The 15,684-nt window shown below is 41.5% G+C and overlaps 1 protein-coding gene across 1 annotated transcript in view; it reads left to right on the top strand.

Moving 5' to 3' along the window:
- Positions 1-8,103, top strand: part of LOC125458092 (ran-binding protein 17-like) — a 1,334,110-nt gene extending 1,326,007 nt beyond the window's left edge. Inside the window, exon 27 of the mRNA XM_059650767.1 lies at positions 7,972-8,103. Within this exon, the coding sequence (XP_059506750.1) occupies positions 7,972-8,103 (132 nt within the window). The remainder of the gene's footprint in view (positions 1-7,971) is intronic.
- The last annotated feature ends 7,581 nt before the right edge of the window (positions 8,104-15,684 follow it).

Here is a 15,684-nt window from a genome sequence, read left to right on the forward strand (position 1 = left end):
AATGGCCCAGCTCCATTTTTAAACCTTCTTCAAGCTAATTTTCTGTGGTCACAGATAAACTAATCTGGCTCACTGTAGCTCATGTGGCCCCACATCCTCTCCAACCCAGCCCATACTATCCTTAGCCCAATGCATGAGCATGCCACTTCGTACCCATCCCAACCAGAATGCTCTATCCAGGTGCTGGACTAACATGTATGATTCAAGTAAAATGAGAGCCTTGCAACAGAATGTCTGTCTGTTAGAATAGATGCTACAATATAATAATAATGTAACAATAATGCAGTTACAGTTTGTTGTCCAAATGTCTGCAGTTATGAATGCACTGCTGTAATATGATATCACAATGTGCTGATGAGAAAATCCTAATTTGAATCTCTGGCCTACATTAAGTTATCTAATCTTGGCAAAAGCATATTCACTGTAATAACTAATGATGACCATCCAGTGGTCCAGGTTGAAATGGTGAGTATAGTCATTGACTGAAGTTCCTCTCCAGACCTTTTGTTTTATTGATTCATTAATGGGATGTACTGTCACTGGTAAGAGCAGATATTATGGCTGTTTGTTTTATGCGCAGTGTCATCTGTTTTACATTGTAATGTAGCATGGAGAAGACAAGCATGGCTTTCCAGAGTGTATATGAGGATGCACTGTCTGATTTTTGTAGGGGCTGCTCAGTCTTTCTAGTTTCTCTTTCATCCATTGCTTCTCGTGTCCTTTGCTGTTGAAAGGAAATGTCACAACAGATGAGATTGCTCTGCTAATATTTCACTCTCTCACATTTTTCTCCCATGTCATATTTCTTGAAGTTCACTTGACAGGAGTCTTTTAACCTCAATCTAAGCCACCCTCACAATGTCCAAGTTTAAGTTGTGAATAAAAGAACATTTTAAGGATTCTGGACTTGGTGCTATGTAATGAGCCAGACTTTATAAAAGATCTTAAAGTAAGGGAACACTTAGGAGGCAGCGATCATAATATGGTAGAGTTCAGTCTGCAGTTTGAAAGAGAGAAGGCAAAATCGGATGTAATGGTGTTACAGTTAAATAAAGATAGTTACAGGGGCATGAGAGAGGAATTGACAAAAATCGACTAGAAGCAGAGCCTAGCGGGGAAGCCAGTAGAGCAACAATGTTTCTGGGTGTAATTGAGGACACAGTACAGAAGTTCATCTCAAAGAAAAAAAAGATTATCCCAGGTGGGATTAGACAGTAATGGCTGACAAAGGAAGTCAGGAAATGTATCAAAGAAAAATAGACAGCCTATAAAATGGCCAAGAGCACTGAGAAATCAGAAGATTGGGAAGGCTACAAAAACAAACAGAGGATAACAAAGAGAGAAATAAGGAAGGAGAGGATCAAATATGAAGGTAGGCTAGCTAGTAATATTAGAAATGATAGTAAAAGCTTCTTTCGATACATAAGAAACAAACGAGAGGCAAAATTAGATATTGGGCTGCTCCAAATTGATGCTGGAAGGCTAGTGATGGGAGATAAGGAAATAGCTGAAGAACTTAATAGGTACTTTGCATCAGTCTTCACAGTGGAAGACATGAGTAGTATGCCAACAGTTAGGGAGAGTCAGGGGGCAGAGTTGAGTATGGTAGGCAATACAAAAGAGAAAGTGCTAGAAAAGCTAAAAGGTTGAAAAATTGATAAATCTCCTGGCCCCGATGGGCTACATCCGAGAGTTCTAAGGGAGATGGCTGAGGAAGTAGCAGAGGCTTTGGTTGTGATCTTTCAAAAGTCACTGGAGTCAGGGAAAGTCCCAGATGATTGGAAAATTGCTGTTGTAACCCCCTTGTTTAAGAAAGGATCAAGGCAAAAGATGGAAAATTATAGGTCGATTAGCCTAACCTCGGTTCTTGGTAAATTCCTAGAATCCATTGTTAAGGATGAGATTTCTAAATTCCTGGAAGTGCAGAGTCGGATTAGAACAAGTCAGCATGGATTTAGTAAGGGGAGGTCGTGCCTGACAAACCTGTTAGAATTCTTTGAAGAGATAACAAGTATGTTAGACCGGGGAAACCCAGTAGATATTATTTATCTAGACTTCCAAAAGGCCTTTGATAATGTGCCTCACAGGAGGCTGCTGAGCAAGGTGAGGACCCATGGTGTTTGAGGTGAGCTACTGGCTTGGATTGAGGATTGGCTGTCTGACAGAAGGCAGAGAGTTGGGATAAAAGGCTCTTTTTTGGAATGGCAACCAGTGATGAATGGTGTCCTGCAGGGTTCAGTGTTGGGGCCGCAGCTGTTCACCTTATATATTAATGATCTGGATGAAGGGACTGGGGGCATTCTGGCAAAGTTTGCCAATGATACGAAGATAGGTGGACAGGCAGGTAGTACTGAGGAGGTGGGGAAGCTGCAGGAAGATTTAGACAGTTTAGGAGAGTGGTCCAGGAAATGGCTGATGAAATTCAACATGAGCAAATGCGAGGTTTTGCACTTTGGAAAAAAAATACAGGCATGGACTATTTTCTAAATGGTGAGAAAATTCGTAAAGCAGGAGTACAAAGGGATCTGGGAGTGTTGGTCCAGGATTCTGTAAAAGTTAACTTGCAAGTAGATTCCGTGATTAAGAAAGCGACTGTAATGTTGTCATTTATCTCAAGAGGGTTGGAATATATAAACAGTGATGTGCTTCTGAGACTTTATAAAGCTCTAGTTAGGCCCCATTTAGAATACAGTGTCCAATTTTGGGCCCCACACCTCAGGGAGGACATACTGGCCCTGGAGCATGTCCAGCGGAGATTCACACGGATGATCCCTGGATTGTAGGTTTAACGTATGATGAACGGCTAAGGATCCTGGGATTGTATTCATTAGAGTTTAGAAGGTTGAGGGGAGATCTAATAGAAACTTACAAGATAATATATGGCTTAGAAGGGGTGGATGCTGGGAAGTTGTTTCCGTTAAGCGGGGAGACTAGGACCCGTGGACACGCCTTAGAATTAGAGGGGGTAAATTTAAAACGGAAATGAGGAGACATTTCTTCAGCCGGAGAGTGCTGGGCTTGTGGAATTCATTGCCACGGAGTGCAGTGGAGGCTGGGACGTTAGATGCCTTCAAGGCAGAGATCGACAAATTCTTGATCTCACAAGGAATCAAGGGCTATGGGGAAAGTGCAGGGAAGTGGAGTTGAAATGCCCATCAGCCATGATTTAAATGGTGGAGTGGACTTGATGGGCCGAATGGCCTTACTTCCACTCCTATGTCTTATGATCTTATGATTTTCTCAGCTGTACTACATGTCCACTCCATGTGAACTGAACTGTACCTAAGGCAATTCCAGAAGTTTCTGGCCTTTGAATTGTCTCAGTATTGCTCACTTTCTCCTCCCATTGATCCCCATGACATTCTAAATAAATCTCATTTGGAGCAAATCATACACTAAATGCATTAGGTGCATTTACCGTTGTCTCTCAGGCATACAGGAGAATGGATATTACCACATCTTTATGCACAGCTTTCATAGAATGTTGCTGACACCAGCCAGGCTAACGTTTATTGCCCATCCCTAATTGCCCTTCGGGTGGCTGTGAGCTGTCTTCATGAACAATTACAGGTCTTAAAATGTAGGAATCCCTACAATACTTTAAGGAAAGAAGCTCCATGATTTTAACCCAGTGACAGTGAAGGAACTGTGATATGGTTTCAAGTCAGGACGGTGTGTGACTTGATGGGGAACTTGCAGGTAGTGATGTTTCCATGCATCTGCTGCTCATGTCCTTATTGGTAGAGTTTGCAGATTTGGAAAGTGCTTGTTGAGAGGTCCTTGGCAAGTTATTGCTGTCAATCTTATGGATGCTACATGCAGAGCAACCACAGTGACGATTGTACATAGGTGGTGAGCCAAAGGGTTTAACTTACTGGAGAGACTGGTGACACTGAAGGAATACCTGGTGCAGATTTGACATTTATAATCTGGATCCCGAATATATTTATGGCTTTTGTCCCCTTTCCCTTCCTATGTTGACCATTTGTATTAATTAGTTCTTTCAGACCTCTGTGTTAATTTTTGGACAAGTCATTTATAAGGGAATATTTAACTGAAGAACAATCTTTGATAAATAGCAGTAAACAAGAATATTTAAACAAGAATTTTAGAAAGTGTTCTATCATGTTCATCACCAGAAGTTAACGGACATGTCCTTGAAATGCAACATTGACAACAATGATGAGAGATTTATCCATTTATTTATTGGAATCAAATAGACAGCATTAGACTAGAAGAGAGAGAATCAGATATGTATCAAATGAAGAGAAGAGTAAGAACAGTTTGGGTATGCTCATATATATTACTCAATATGTATGCAGAACAGATATTCAGAGTATTAGATATGCTTCCAGGGATAAAAATTAGAGTCAAAAACATAACAAACTTGCTGATGATAGTGAGGATTGAAATGGATGGTATCACATTGAAACAAGTAGAGAAATTTGCCTACTTACAAAAATTGATAACAGAAGATGGTAGATGTGATACAGAAGTCCAAAAGATAGAGATAGCCAGAAGTAATTTTGTGAAGATAAAGGATGTGTTAACAGTAAGAAAATGAGGTAAAATCTCAGAGTGTGCTGCATTCTATCCACTTTATTGTATATCTCAGAAACTCAAGCCATAAGTAAAGATCTGTGGAAGAAGATCTCTGGAATTGCCTTTGAAATTGGATGCTAAGATGTATTCTAAAAATTCCATGTACGGACCTTAAGATAAATGAAGGGATGCTTAAAATGTCAGTATTTCAGCCATTGGATGAAAACTATAAGACTACAGAGATCTCACCTGGTGGGTAATACCGAATACAGCAGAAAGAGAGATCGACATAGACAAAGTTGAATTATGGATGTCAAAGAGTGGTCCCACGTGAGCTACAGTGGATGGAGTAAATGTTACATACCATGACAGCAAATCTCCTGGTAGGATAGCGAGGGCAAGCATGTTTAGTAGACAACTGTTTAGTTTTGGACTGTTAATCCAGAGACTTAGCTAATGTTCCAGGGATCCAGAGTTCAAATTCCATCAAAGTAGACAGTGAAATTTGAATTCAATGTAAAAAAAAATGAAATTAAGAGTCAAATGACCATGTAGATTGTCAGAAAATCCATTTGCTTCACTGATGTCCTTTAGGGAAGTAAGCTGCTCTCCTTACCTAGACTGGCCTACATGTGACTCCAGACCCACAACAATGTGGTTGACCATTATCTACCCTCTGGGCAATTAGGGATGAGCAATAAATGCTGGCCTAGCGAGCAATGCTCTCATCCTGTGAATGAATTTTTTAAAAAGCTAAAAACAGCAGCAGCTGCCCTTTATTCCGGGTCAATTTGATGTTTTGCTCAAATGATAATGAGGTCTAGCAATATATTTTAACCCCACACCAGTGTTGTGTCATTACCCACACTTGTGAGACTCCAGTTGAGTATCATACCAATTACTGATGCCATGAAATGCTGTACCTTATGACAGTCCTTTCTCCATAGAAGGCTGTACAGATCTATTCAGGTATGTACAGTAATGAGGCCTTTTTTTACAGATAAATTAATGAATTTAATGATATGGGTTAACATGTGTGGCATGGTGATGATTGATAATCATTGTATTCAGTTGAAAATTATCATCACAGTATTTAATCAGGCAATTTCTGCAGTATGGGTACACTGCAGATTTTATTGCAGTGTGCTCATCAGCTCCCAGTTTTACAGGAGGGCAATTGTATCTCATTTTGTCTTCACATATTTAGGATGCAGAAGGAACTGTTCAGGAAAAAAAAACACTATTGTAATGTTCTTCTGGATTTCCAATATTGCAAATAATGATTGTGGGACTTTGCAAAAGCATTTAGTCAAACAATAAAATTGTTTATTCCCTTTTTAATTAGTGGATCACATTAACAGATTACCCATCTGAGATTCAGTCCAGGACGTTTTATACTAGCAATTAAGAATGCTGGAAACAGTACTTTTAATAACTGCAAGTCGTACTTAAGCTACAAGCTCTGCTCTTGCTGTGAAACTAGAAGGTGTCATTTTATTGATCTGCCCATTACAAAGAGCAGATTACAAGGCATTCCTGTTCCAATTCCAACTATTTTTTTGACGTTTGCAGAGAGGTTGCCACAATGATTAAGTTTTTAATAAAGCCACAGTTTTCTGCCTTAGAAATTGAAGGACAGTGTAAGATGCTTTCTTTCTCTTAATAAAATTGAAACAACCAATTGCCCGATTGCACCTGCCTAAGTTCTGCTCCTGGTCCATCAACCATCACTGCTTCTTATACCCCAGCTCATGAGGGAATATTGAAAAATAAGTGCAAGATTGGAAATTAATTTGACTGACGACACTGTGCATTACAGGCACTGTCAGAGCAGTAAAGCTTTATATTTCAATTTAGTAATAAGGCAATACACTATCATTACATGCTATGAACTAACCTTACCACTTTTTTTTCTTAACATTTCTTACAGTTTGTACCTTTGCCCTTCAAGAAAATTCTTGACTGCTTTCTGAGGTGCAGATGCACTTTTGGATGGCCATTTATTCATTGTTACCATGGGCTCAGTGGGGTCATTGAAATTGTTTTTGCTTTTACTCTGGTTGGCTTAAGTCACACATAGTTCAGATTTCAATGTCATCCACCCATCCAAATTTTCGTCTTCTTTTTACCCCTCAATTTCTCCTTGAATTATTGCCATGTCAACGCTGTCAAGTCTTTGTTTTGAATGCATGTACCTGGATATCATTTTTTCTCCAATTACTTAACAATCCTTCTTAATCCTGAATTTGTACTCTGGATCTAAACCACTCAATCTTCGTTCTCCTAATTCTGAGCAACATCCACTGTACCTGCAGCTACTATTTTCCTCCAGTCCTGTTTCATCTCAGCCCAGCTCTGATGACCATGGTGTGTAGCACTCCACATGAGAGACATTTTTTCAGCTTCATGCAACTACTGTTAGACACTACTTAAATCACTGGTTACATTGGTAACTACTTCACTGCGGATTTAATTCTTGGATGTAACTTTAATGTTTATTATCATGCCAAAGAACTTGACTTTTTCATTTCCATTTAAAGCCATAATACTGGCCTTTTACTCTTTTATGTTCAGTCCATAAATCTTGCTGTGTCCTTTGACTAGGTCTGCCTTAGATTAAAGCTCTTTCTTTGATCTGGATATGAGTGCATTTTTTTGCGTTAATTCGTGGATGTGTATATTGCTACCTGGGTTAGCATTGATTGCCGATCTCTCTAGACAAAGGAGAGAGCCAGTGGGTGTAATCTGTTGGGATTTCCAGAAGGTCTTTGGCAAGGTGCTGCACAGGAAACTGCTAAACATCATGAGTCTGTGGTGTTAGGGGCAAGGTACAAGCATAAATTGGGATAAAGGGGACTTTTCATGATGGCAGCCAGTTATTACTGTAGTTCCACAAGAATCGGTGTTGGGACCACAACTATTCACATTATACAATGTGGATGAAAGACCGAGGGAATTTTGCTACATTTGCCTATTCATTCTAATTGATAGAAAATTGCAGTGGGGATAGAGGTGGAGGTTCACCTGAGATTTCTTGACGGCATATACAACCAGTGAACCCATCACAAGGCAAGCTCAGATGAGGATCCCAACTGCACTAAGTTGACTAATATCTGTCTCAGACTTCTCAGAGTTTTAATGAAATTTATTCCACAATCTTTCCAGTAAAAAAGGATTTTCTTCAGAGCTACACACATGGAGTTTCTAATTTTGCATTGACACCTTTCTTCAACCACTGAATTATTTCTCCTGTCACATTTTTCACACTGCTGCCTGCCTGTAGATTGATTACCCTGATGATTGAGCTCAGACAAAGCTGTATCTTTGGTGCTTAAAAAATTGAGGCCAAGATGCACTGAGAAATAACCCTGCAAGTGTGGAGTAGTGAAACTCAGTTGATCTTTGACACATTGTGCTTTCTAATTGCAGTATTTCAGTGAGTTGAGAAGAAATTTGATAAGCAGTCAGGACCCTGAGCAGCAGCAAACACTAAATGCATGTTTTGAGAAATTAATGGAAGGAGTGGAACAGAATTTGCTAATCAAGAACAGAGACAGGTGAGCTGAATCAGTGAAATCAATCTGGGAAAGTGGTAAGGACACATCAGGTTTTCATTCGTCAAAGGACACTAGCAAACCAGTTGGGTTTTTATAGCAGTCCACTAATACGTGGTCACTTTTACTGATATCAGCTGTTTATCTGCAAATCTTTTAAACAAAATTCAAATCCTTAAACGTGCATGCTGCTGGACAGGGTGGGCACATAACAAATGAATTCAATGCAGCGAATAGATTTTCTTCATGGGAAGAAAAAGGAGAGACAATATAAAAAAAGTATAATTCTAGAGGCGGCCCAAGAATAGAGAGACCTGTGGGATAGGGGTTATCCGTGGGATATGTGCACAAATCATTGAAGTTGGCAAGGCAGATTGGGAATGCGGTTAATGAGACATTCAGGTTCCTGGGCTTTAAAAATAGAGCCATTGTTGCAATGACAAAGAAGTTATGCTGAACTTCTATGTGAGTCTGCTTTTGCCTCTGCTGAAGTATTGTGTCCTATTACAAGACACCTTGTCAAAGGCCTTTTGAACCAAGAATTCTAGGAGAACTGGTGACTTAATGGCAATGTCCTGGCAAGGCACTCAGTTGTATCAAACCATTACCAAATTGAAAAGGTATGACACTAACTGGATCATCAATAAACTTGTGAAACGGGAAACAATAATAGCAAAATTATCCTATTGACACTGCAAATTCTCCTTACAACATTTGTTTTTTTGGGGGGGGAGTGTGGTGGTTGGTGGGGATCTTGTGCCAAAATTGCGAGACTGGTCTGTCTCACAACCAGATATAGCAACACCCAAATATAGTTATCCTCATGGAGTCATACCTTACAGACAATGTCCCAGACAACACCATTGCCATCCCTGTGTATATTGTGCTCCACTAAAAGGACAGATCAAGCAGAGGTGATGGCACAGTAGTGGACCATTAAGAGGGAGTTTGCCCCGGGAGTCTTCAACATTCCCTCTGCACCCCATGAAGTATCATGGCATCAGATCAAACATAGCAACGGAAAATGAGATGTCAAACTGGAAAAAACAAAACACAGAACTACTTGCATATCAACAGCTGAAGAAGCAAGTGATAGAGCTAAATGATCCAACAACTAAGGGATCCAATTTAAGCTCTGCAGCCCTAGTAATAAAGCATGATGGACAATTAAAACAATTATTCATTGAGAAAGTTCCACAACTATCCCCATCCTCTATGATGAGGGTGCCTAGCACATCAGTCAAAAATAAGTCTGCAACATCTGCACTCACCTTCAGCCAGGATTGCTATGTGATAATCTATTTTTTGGCATCCTCCTGCAGACCCCAGAATCACAAGACCCAATCTTCAAAAAACTTGATTTACTCCACGTTATATCAATAAACAACTGAAGCACTAGATGCTGCATAACCTACGAGAATAAAAACCTTCCAGCAATAGTACTGAACATATGTGCTTTAGAACTAACTGTGCCTTCGCCAAGACAGTCTGTGTGGCCGAGACATTGGCATTACCCAACAATGTAGAAAATTGCCCAAGAACACAAAAGCAAGACAATTCCAACCTGGAAAGTTACCAGTCTACTCTGATTCATCAGCAAAGTAATGGAGGGGCCTGTCAATAGTACAATCAATCAGGACTTGTTCAACCCTCACCCCATCCCCCTCTCTGATGAAGGGTCTAGGCCCGAAACGTCAGCTTTTGTGCTCCTGAGATGCTGCTTGGCCTGCTGTGTTCATCCAGCCTCACATTTTATTATCTTGCATTCTCCAGCATCTGCAGTTCCCATTATCTCTTGTTCAACATTAACCTGCTATAGAGTTTGAGTTCCATTAGGCCCAATCAGCCCCTGACCTTATTGTAGCCTTGGTCCCCACTTGCTTGGATGAGTGCAGTTCCAACAATACTCAAGAAGTTTGAGACCAGATAAGAACAGCCCACTAGATTGGCCCACATTCACAAACATACACTCCACCAATGCTCAATAGCAGTAGTGTATCATCTTCAAGATGTATTGCAGAAATTGACCAAAGATCTTGTACAGCAATTTCCCAAGCCCATGACCACTTCCACCTCAAAGGACAAGGGCCGCAGATATATTGGAACACCTCCACCTGCAATTTCCCCTCAAGCCCCTCACCATCCTGACTTGGAAATATATCTCAATTTCTTCAGTGTCACTGGGTTAAATTCCTGAAATTCCCTCCATAACAGCACTGTGAGTTATGTCACATGGACAGCAACAGTCCTGGAAAGCAGTTCACCATCACCTTTTCAAGGACAACTAAGCATGTGCAATAAATGCTGGTCCATGAGTGAGTTCAAATAAAACATGAACAAAAGAGCTGAATGCCAGGGGTGAGGTGAAAGTGACTGTCCTTGACATCAAGGCTGCGATTGACTGACTGTGGCATTAAGATGCCTGACCAAAACTGAAGTCAGTTGGAACAATGGGGAAAATTCTTTGCTGATTGGAATTACACTTAGCACAAAGGCAGATGATTGTGTTTATTGGAAGCCAATTATGTCAGCTCCAGGACATCTCTGCTGGAGTTCCTCAGGGTAACTCCTTGGCTCTACCATCTTCAGCTGCTTCATCAATGATCTTCCTCCTGTCATGAAGTGAAAATGCTCCATGATGACTATAAGCAGCATTTGTGACTCCTCAGTAGCATTCTGTATCAATATACAGTAATAGCTGGGAAGACCCAGATTGGGCTGAGAAGTGACGAGTTACTCTGATGCTACACTAGTGCCTGGTAATGATCATTTCAACAAGAGAAAATTGTTTGCCACTTGACATTCAATGGTCTCACTGCGAATGAATCCTCTACTATCAATATCTCGGGGTTTACATTGACCTGAAAGTGAACTGGTTTAGCTACGTAAATATTGTCAACAGGAGCAGGCCAGAGGCTTGAAATTCTATGATGGGTAACTCATCTCCTATTTCCCCAGTGCTGGTCCACCACCTACAAGGTACAAGTCAACAGGACGACAGCTTACTCTATATCCTCCTGACTGAATGCAGCTCCAGCAAGCCTAGAGAAGCTTGACACCATCTAAGACAAAGCAATCCAATTGATTATAGCCAGAAGTCACATGACACTAGGTTATAGTCCAATAATTTTATTTAAAATCACACAAGCTATTGGAGCACATCCCCTTTGTCAGGTGCAGTGACAGACAACAGCACACAGACTCAGAGTTTATAGGCAGAGAGATTAAGGGCAGAGAGATCAAAAAATCATACAATTGCTGTGAAAGGAGTGTCAGATAATAAGTTTCTGCAGGTGACCAAGAGTGTTAGACAGTGAATAAAGTTTATAAAGTCAATATCAGTGCTGTGCTGTCATGGCAATCACGCAGAGCAAATATACAAAAGGTGACATATCAAGTCGGACACTTAATTATAGATGTGAGGCCTTGTTCAGAATCTGTCTCAGAGCTTTAACCTGGAATCCAGCTGGTTTTATTCCGAAAGTAGGAATTTATAAGATCCCACACTGACTGACTGTGACTACACAAGTATCAGCAAATAACCATCTTTGATAAAATGATTCACCCCATATGTGTGTGTGTGTGTGTGTGTGTTGTGTGTGTGTGTGTGTGTGTGTGTGTGTGTGTGTGTGTGTGTGTGTGTGTGTGTGTGTGTGTGTGTGTATCTGAGAGAGTGTAATAAGCAATTCAAAGGCGATGGTGTCAAAACAGAAAATTAAGAAAGGTTTTACAGATACTTAATGGTGTGGCGAGGTCACATGTAGTGCAACATGAATCCAAGATCATGGTTGAGGCTGCCCTCATGGGTACAGAACTTGGCTATCGGTCTCTGCTTGGCAATTCTGTGTTGTTGTGTATCTCAAACTCCACCTTGAAGGATGCTTACCTCCAGATCCATGACTGCTGAAGTGTTTCCCAACTGAGAGGGAACATTCCTGACTGGTGATGATAGCGCTGTGTCATGTCTTGCACAGGTTGCAATGGCAGGGTTGTGTGGTGTTGTGGTTGATATTACCCTGAAGGCTAGGTAGTTTGCTGCAAACAATGGCCTGTTTAAGGTTTGGCAGTTGTGTGAAGGTGAGAAGTGGAGGTGTAGGGAAGATCTTGATAAGATGCTGATCATTACTGATAACATTTGAAGGCTGCGGAGAACATGGCGTAGTTTCTCCACTCCGATGAAGTACTGGATGACAAAGTCTACTCTATTGGTCGTATCCTATGTCTTTCTTCTGAGGAGCTTGTTACAGTTTTTCACTGTGGCAAGTCGGAACTAGCGATCGATGAGTTTAGTATTCTATTCCATTCTCATGAGGGTGTCTTTGAAAATCTTCAGGCGCCTGTTGCACTCCTCCTCATCTGAACAGATCTTGTGTATGTGCAGGGCTTGTCCATGGAGGATGGCTTCCTTAACATGTTTAGGTTCGGTGCTAGAGAAGAGCAGCATTAAGAGGTTTTCATGGGCATGAGGTAAAATGAGGCACTGACATATCCATCCTCGATGGAAATTCATGTGTCCACGAGTGAAACTGATTCTGAACAGTAGTCCATGGTAAGTCTGATGGTGAGATGAAACTTGTTGATATCCTATGTAGTTATTTCAGTGATTCCTCACCATGAGTCCAACAGAAGAAAACATCATCAATATATCTGGTGTATAACATCGGGAGGAGGTCCTGTATAGCAAAGAATTCTTGCTCAAAACTGTGCATGTAAATGTTAGCATATTGGCATGCAGATTTTGTCCCATGGCTGCTTCATGTGCCTAGATGAAGAACAGATTGTCACAGGTGAAGACTTTATCATCAAGGACGAAGTGGATGAGTTGTAGGATTGTGTCTGGAAATTGGCAGTTGTTAGTAGTATTCAGAATGCTCAGAACGCAGCATTCTGAGGATGCTGCAGCAATACCGCCATCGTGGAGGATGCTGGTGTAGAGTAGTAGAGAATGTTTGTTGTGATGAGGAATGCTCCTGATTCAACTGGTCTATGGGTGCTGAGCTTCTCTAAGAAATCTGTGGTGTTGGGACAGAAGCTGGGGGTTCGTTGTACAATGGGTTTCAAAATGCCCTCAACATAGCTAGAGAGGTTCTTACACAGGGTCCCATTGCCTGATATGATGGGCGTTCCAGTGTGTTAGCTTTGTATATAATCAGAAAGCAGTAGAAATCTCCTGCAGGAGAAAGATGCAGGATAAGAGTGCATGGGATACTCTGAAGGACTGGATCAAAAGTCTTGATCAGTCTGTTGAGTTGATGGATGTATTCTTTGGTTGGATCAGCAGGTAGTTGACTGTAGCATTTCTGGTTGTCCAGTTGTCAGTATACATCTTTAAAGTAGTCCATTCTATTTTATTTGATGATGGCTCCTGCTATTTCTGCTGGTTTGGTAACAATGTTGCAATTGGTCTTGACAGCATGGATAACATCGCATTGTGCTTGAGTGATGTTCAGCACTATCTTGTGAGTGCAGCTGATGAATCTGGTGTTAACGTACCTCCTGACGGCCCAATTCAACTTTGGTCATTGTACTGCACTCTCTGTCGATTGCTGAAGTCATTGGCTGTCCCATTGGCCTTGCTGCTGACATCTTGGGTTTGTGGAAGAATTCACAGACCCTCATTCATCTGATGAATTCCTCTGTGCCTGCTGCAAGACCAACGGGGTCCATTTTGCTAATGGGGCAGACATTGACCCCTCAGCTGAGAACTTCGATTTTTTCCGGCTGAAGGGTGTGGTCAGATAAGTTGATGATGGATTTCCCTGTGGTGGTATCACTTTTAACTGTGGAACCAGAGAAGGCTCAGTCACTGCTGGTGGTGACGCGAAGGTTCTCTAGTTTCTTGTTCTTGGTGTGCATGTAGGTGGTGTAGTTCCATTGCCTTGTCTGCTTGGCAATGTCTGGCAAGTGTTCTGCTGTGTCTTGAGCAAAAGCTGAGAATATAAACATTTCCTCAATTTCAAAGTTGCAGCGCCTGCTGTAGAGTTGGTGTATGAGATGGTTGAGGAGTTTGCAAGACGCGCAATGGCAGAGTCTCTCAGCATAATCTGAGCTGTTGGTCGAGTTGCGTGGATTCATGATCTGTAGTTCTTTTTGGATCTTCTCTGCTTTCTTGCATTTCTGCAGAAACTTGCTGTTTGTGTCAATATGTGCAATCTTCTTGGAGATCGTCACCACTTTGAGCCAGTGGTTTGTGGTGTCAATGAATGTTTTGACACTCTACCACAGCATCCGCCATGATGGTGGCATTGCTGTAATAGCTCAGTACTCAATACCAACAACTGCCAATTTCCTGATGCCATCCTACTACTCATCTGCTTCATCCTTGACCACAAAGTGTTCATCTTCAACAACCAGTTCTTCATCCAGATGCATGGAACAGCCATGGGGACCAAATTTGCTGCCCAATAAACCAACATTTTCATGCACAAGTTTGAGCAAGACTACTTTTCTGTAACCTCTAACCAACACTAAACATCAGATACAATGACCACATTTTCTTCCTTTGGACTCAGAACAAGGAATCATTGAAAAATCTACATAGCGATATCAACAAGTTGCATCCCACCATGAGACTTCCCATGGACTACTCTTCAGAATCAGTCTTTTTCTTGGAGACATGCATCTCCAACAAAGATGAGCACCTCAGTACCTCACACTACTGCAAGCCCACGAAAACCTCATGATGCTGCACTTCTCTAGCTTTGACCCTAAGTATATGTTTAAAAGCCATCCACTAAGGACAAGCCCTACACGTACACAGGATATGCGCAGATAAGGAGGAATGTGACAGACACCTGAAGGTTTTGAAAGATGCCCTGATAAGAATGAGATATGATACTCAATTCCTCGATCGCTAGTTCTGACATGCCACAGTGATAAACCACAACAACCTCAGAAGAAAGACACAAGATACAACCAATAGAGTAAAAACCAAAAGAACTGCTGATGCTGTAAATCAGGAACAAAAACAAAGTTGCTGGAAAAGCTCAGCAGGTCTGGCAGCATCTGTGGAGGAGAAAACAGAGTTAATGTTTTGAGTCCGATGGCCCTTCCTCAGAACTAATAAGCACCCTTCATCATCTAGTACTTCTTAAAGCAAAGAAACTCTGCCCCCTTGTTCTCCATAGCCTTCAACATATCATCAATGACAATGAGTATCCCTCCAAGATCTTCACTACGCCTCCATTCTCGCCTTCAAACAACTGCCAAACCTTAAACAGACCATTGTTTGCAGCAAACTACCCAGCCTTCAGGACAACATCGACCACAACACCACACGACCCTGCCATTGCAACCTCTGAAAGACATTGCCAGCACATGCGGGAACACTACCCACCACATACATAACAGTCGACCCAGCCAATGTTGTCTATCTCAAACGCTGCAGGCAAGGATGCCCCGAGGTATGGTATTTTGGTGAGACCATGCAGATGCTACAACAATGGATGAATGGACACCATGCAACATTTGCCAGACAGGAATGTTTCCTCCCAGTTGGGGAACACTTCAGTGGTCAAGGACATTCAGCCTCCGATCTTCGGGAAAGCATCTTCCAAGGCAGTCTCCGAGGTACACAACAACACAGAAT

This window comes from Stegostoma tigrinum, chromosome 13 (genome assembly GCF_030684315.1).
Source record: "Stegostoma tigrinum isolate sSteTig4 chromosome 13, sSteTig4.hap1, whole genome shotgun sequence".
NCBI classification, from domain to species: Eukaryota; Metazoa; Chordata; class Chondrichthyes; order Orectolobiformes; family Stegostomatidae; genus Stegostoma; species Stegostoma tigrinum.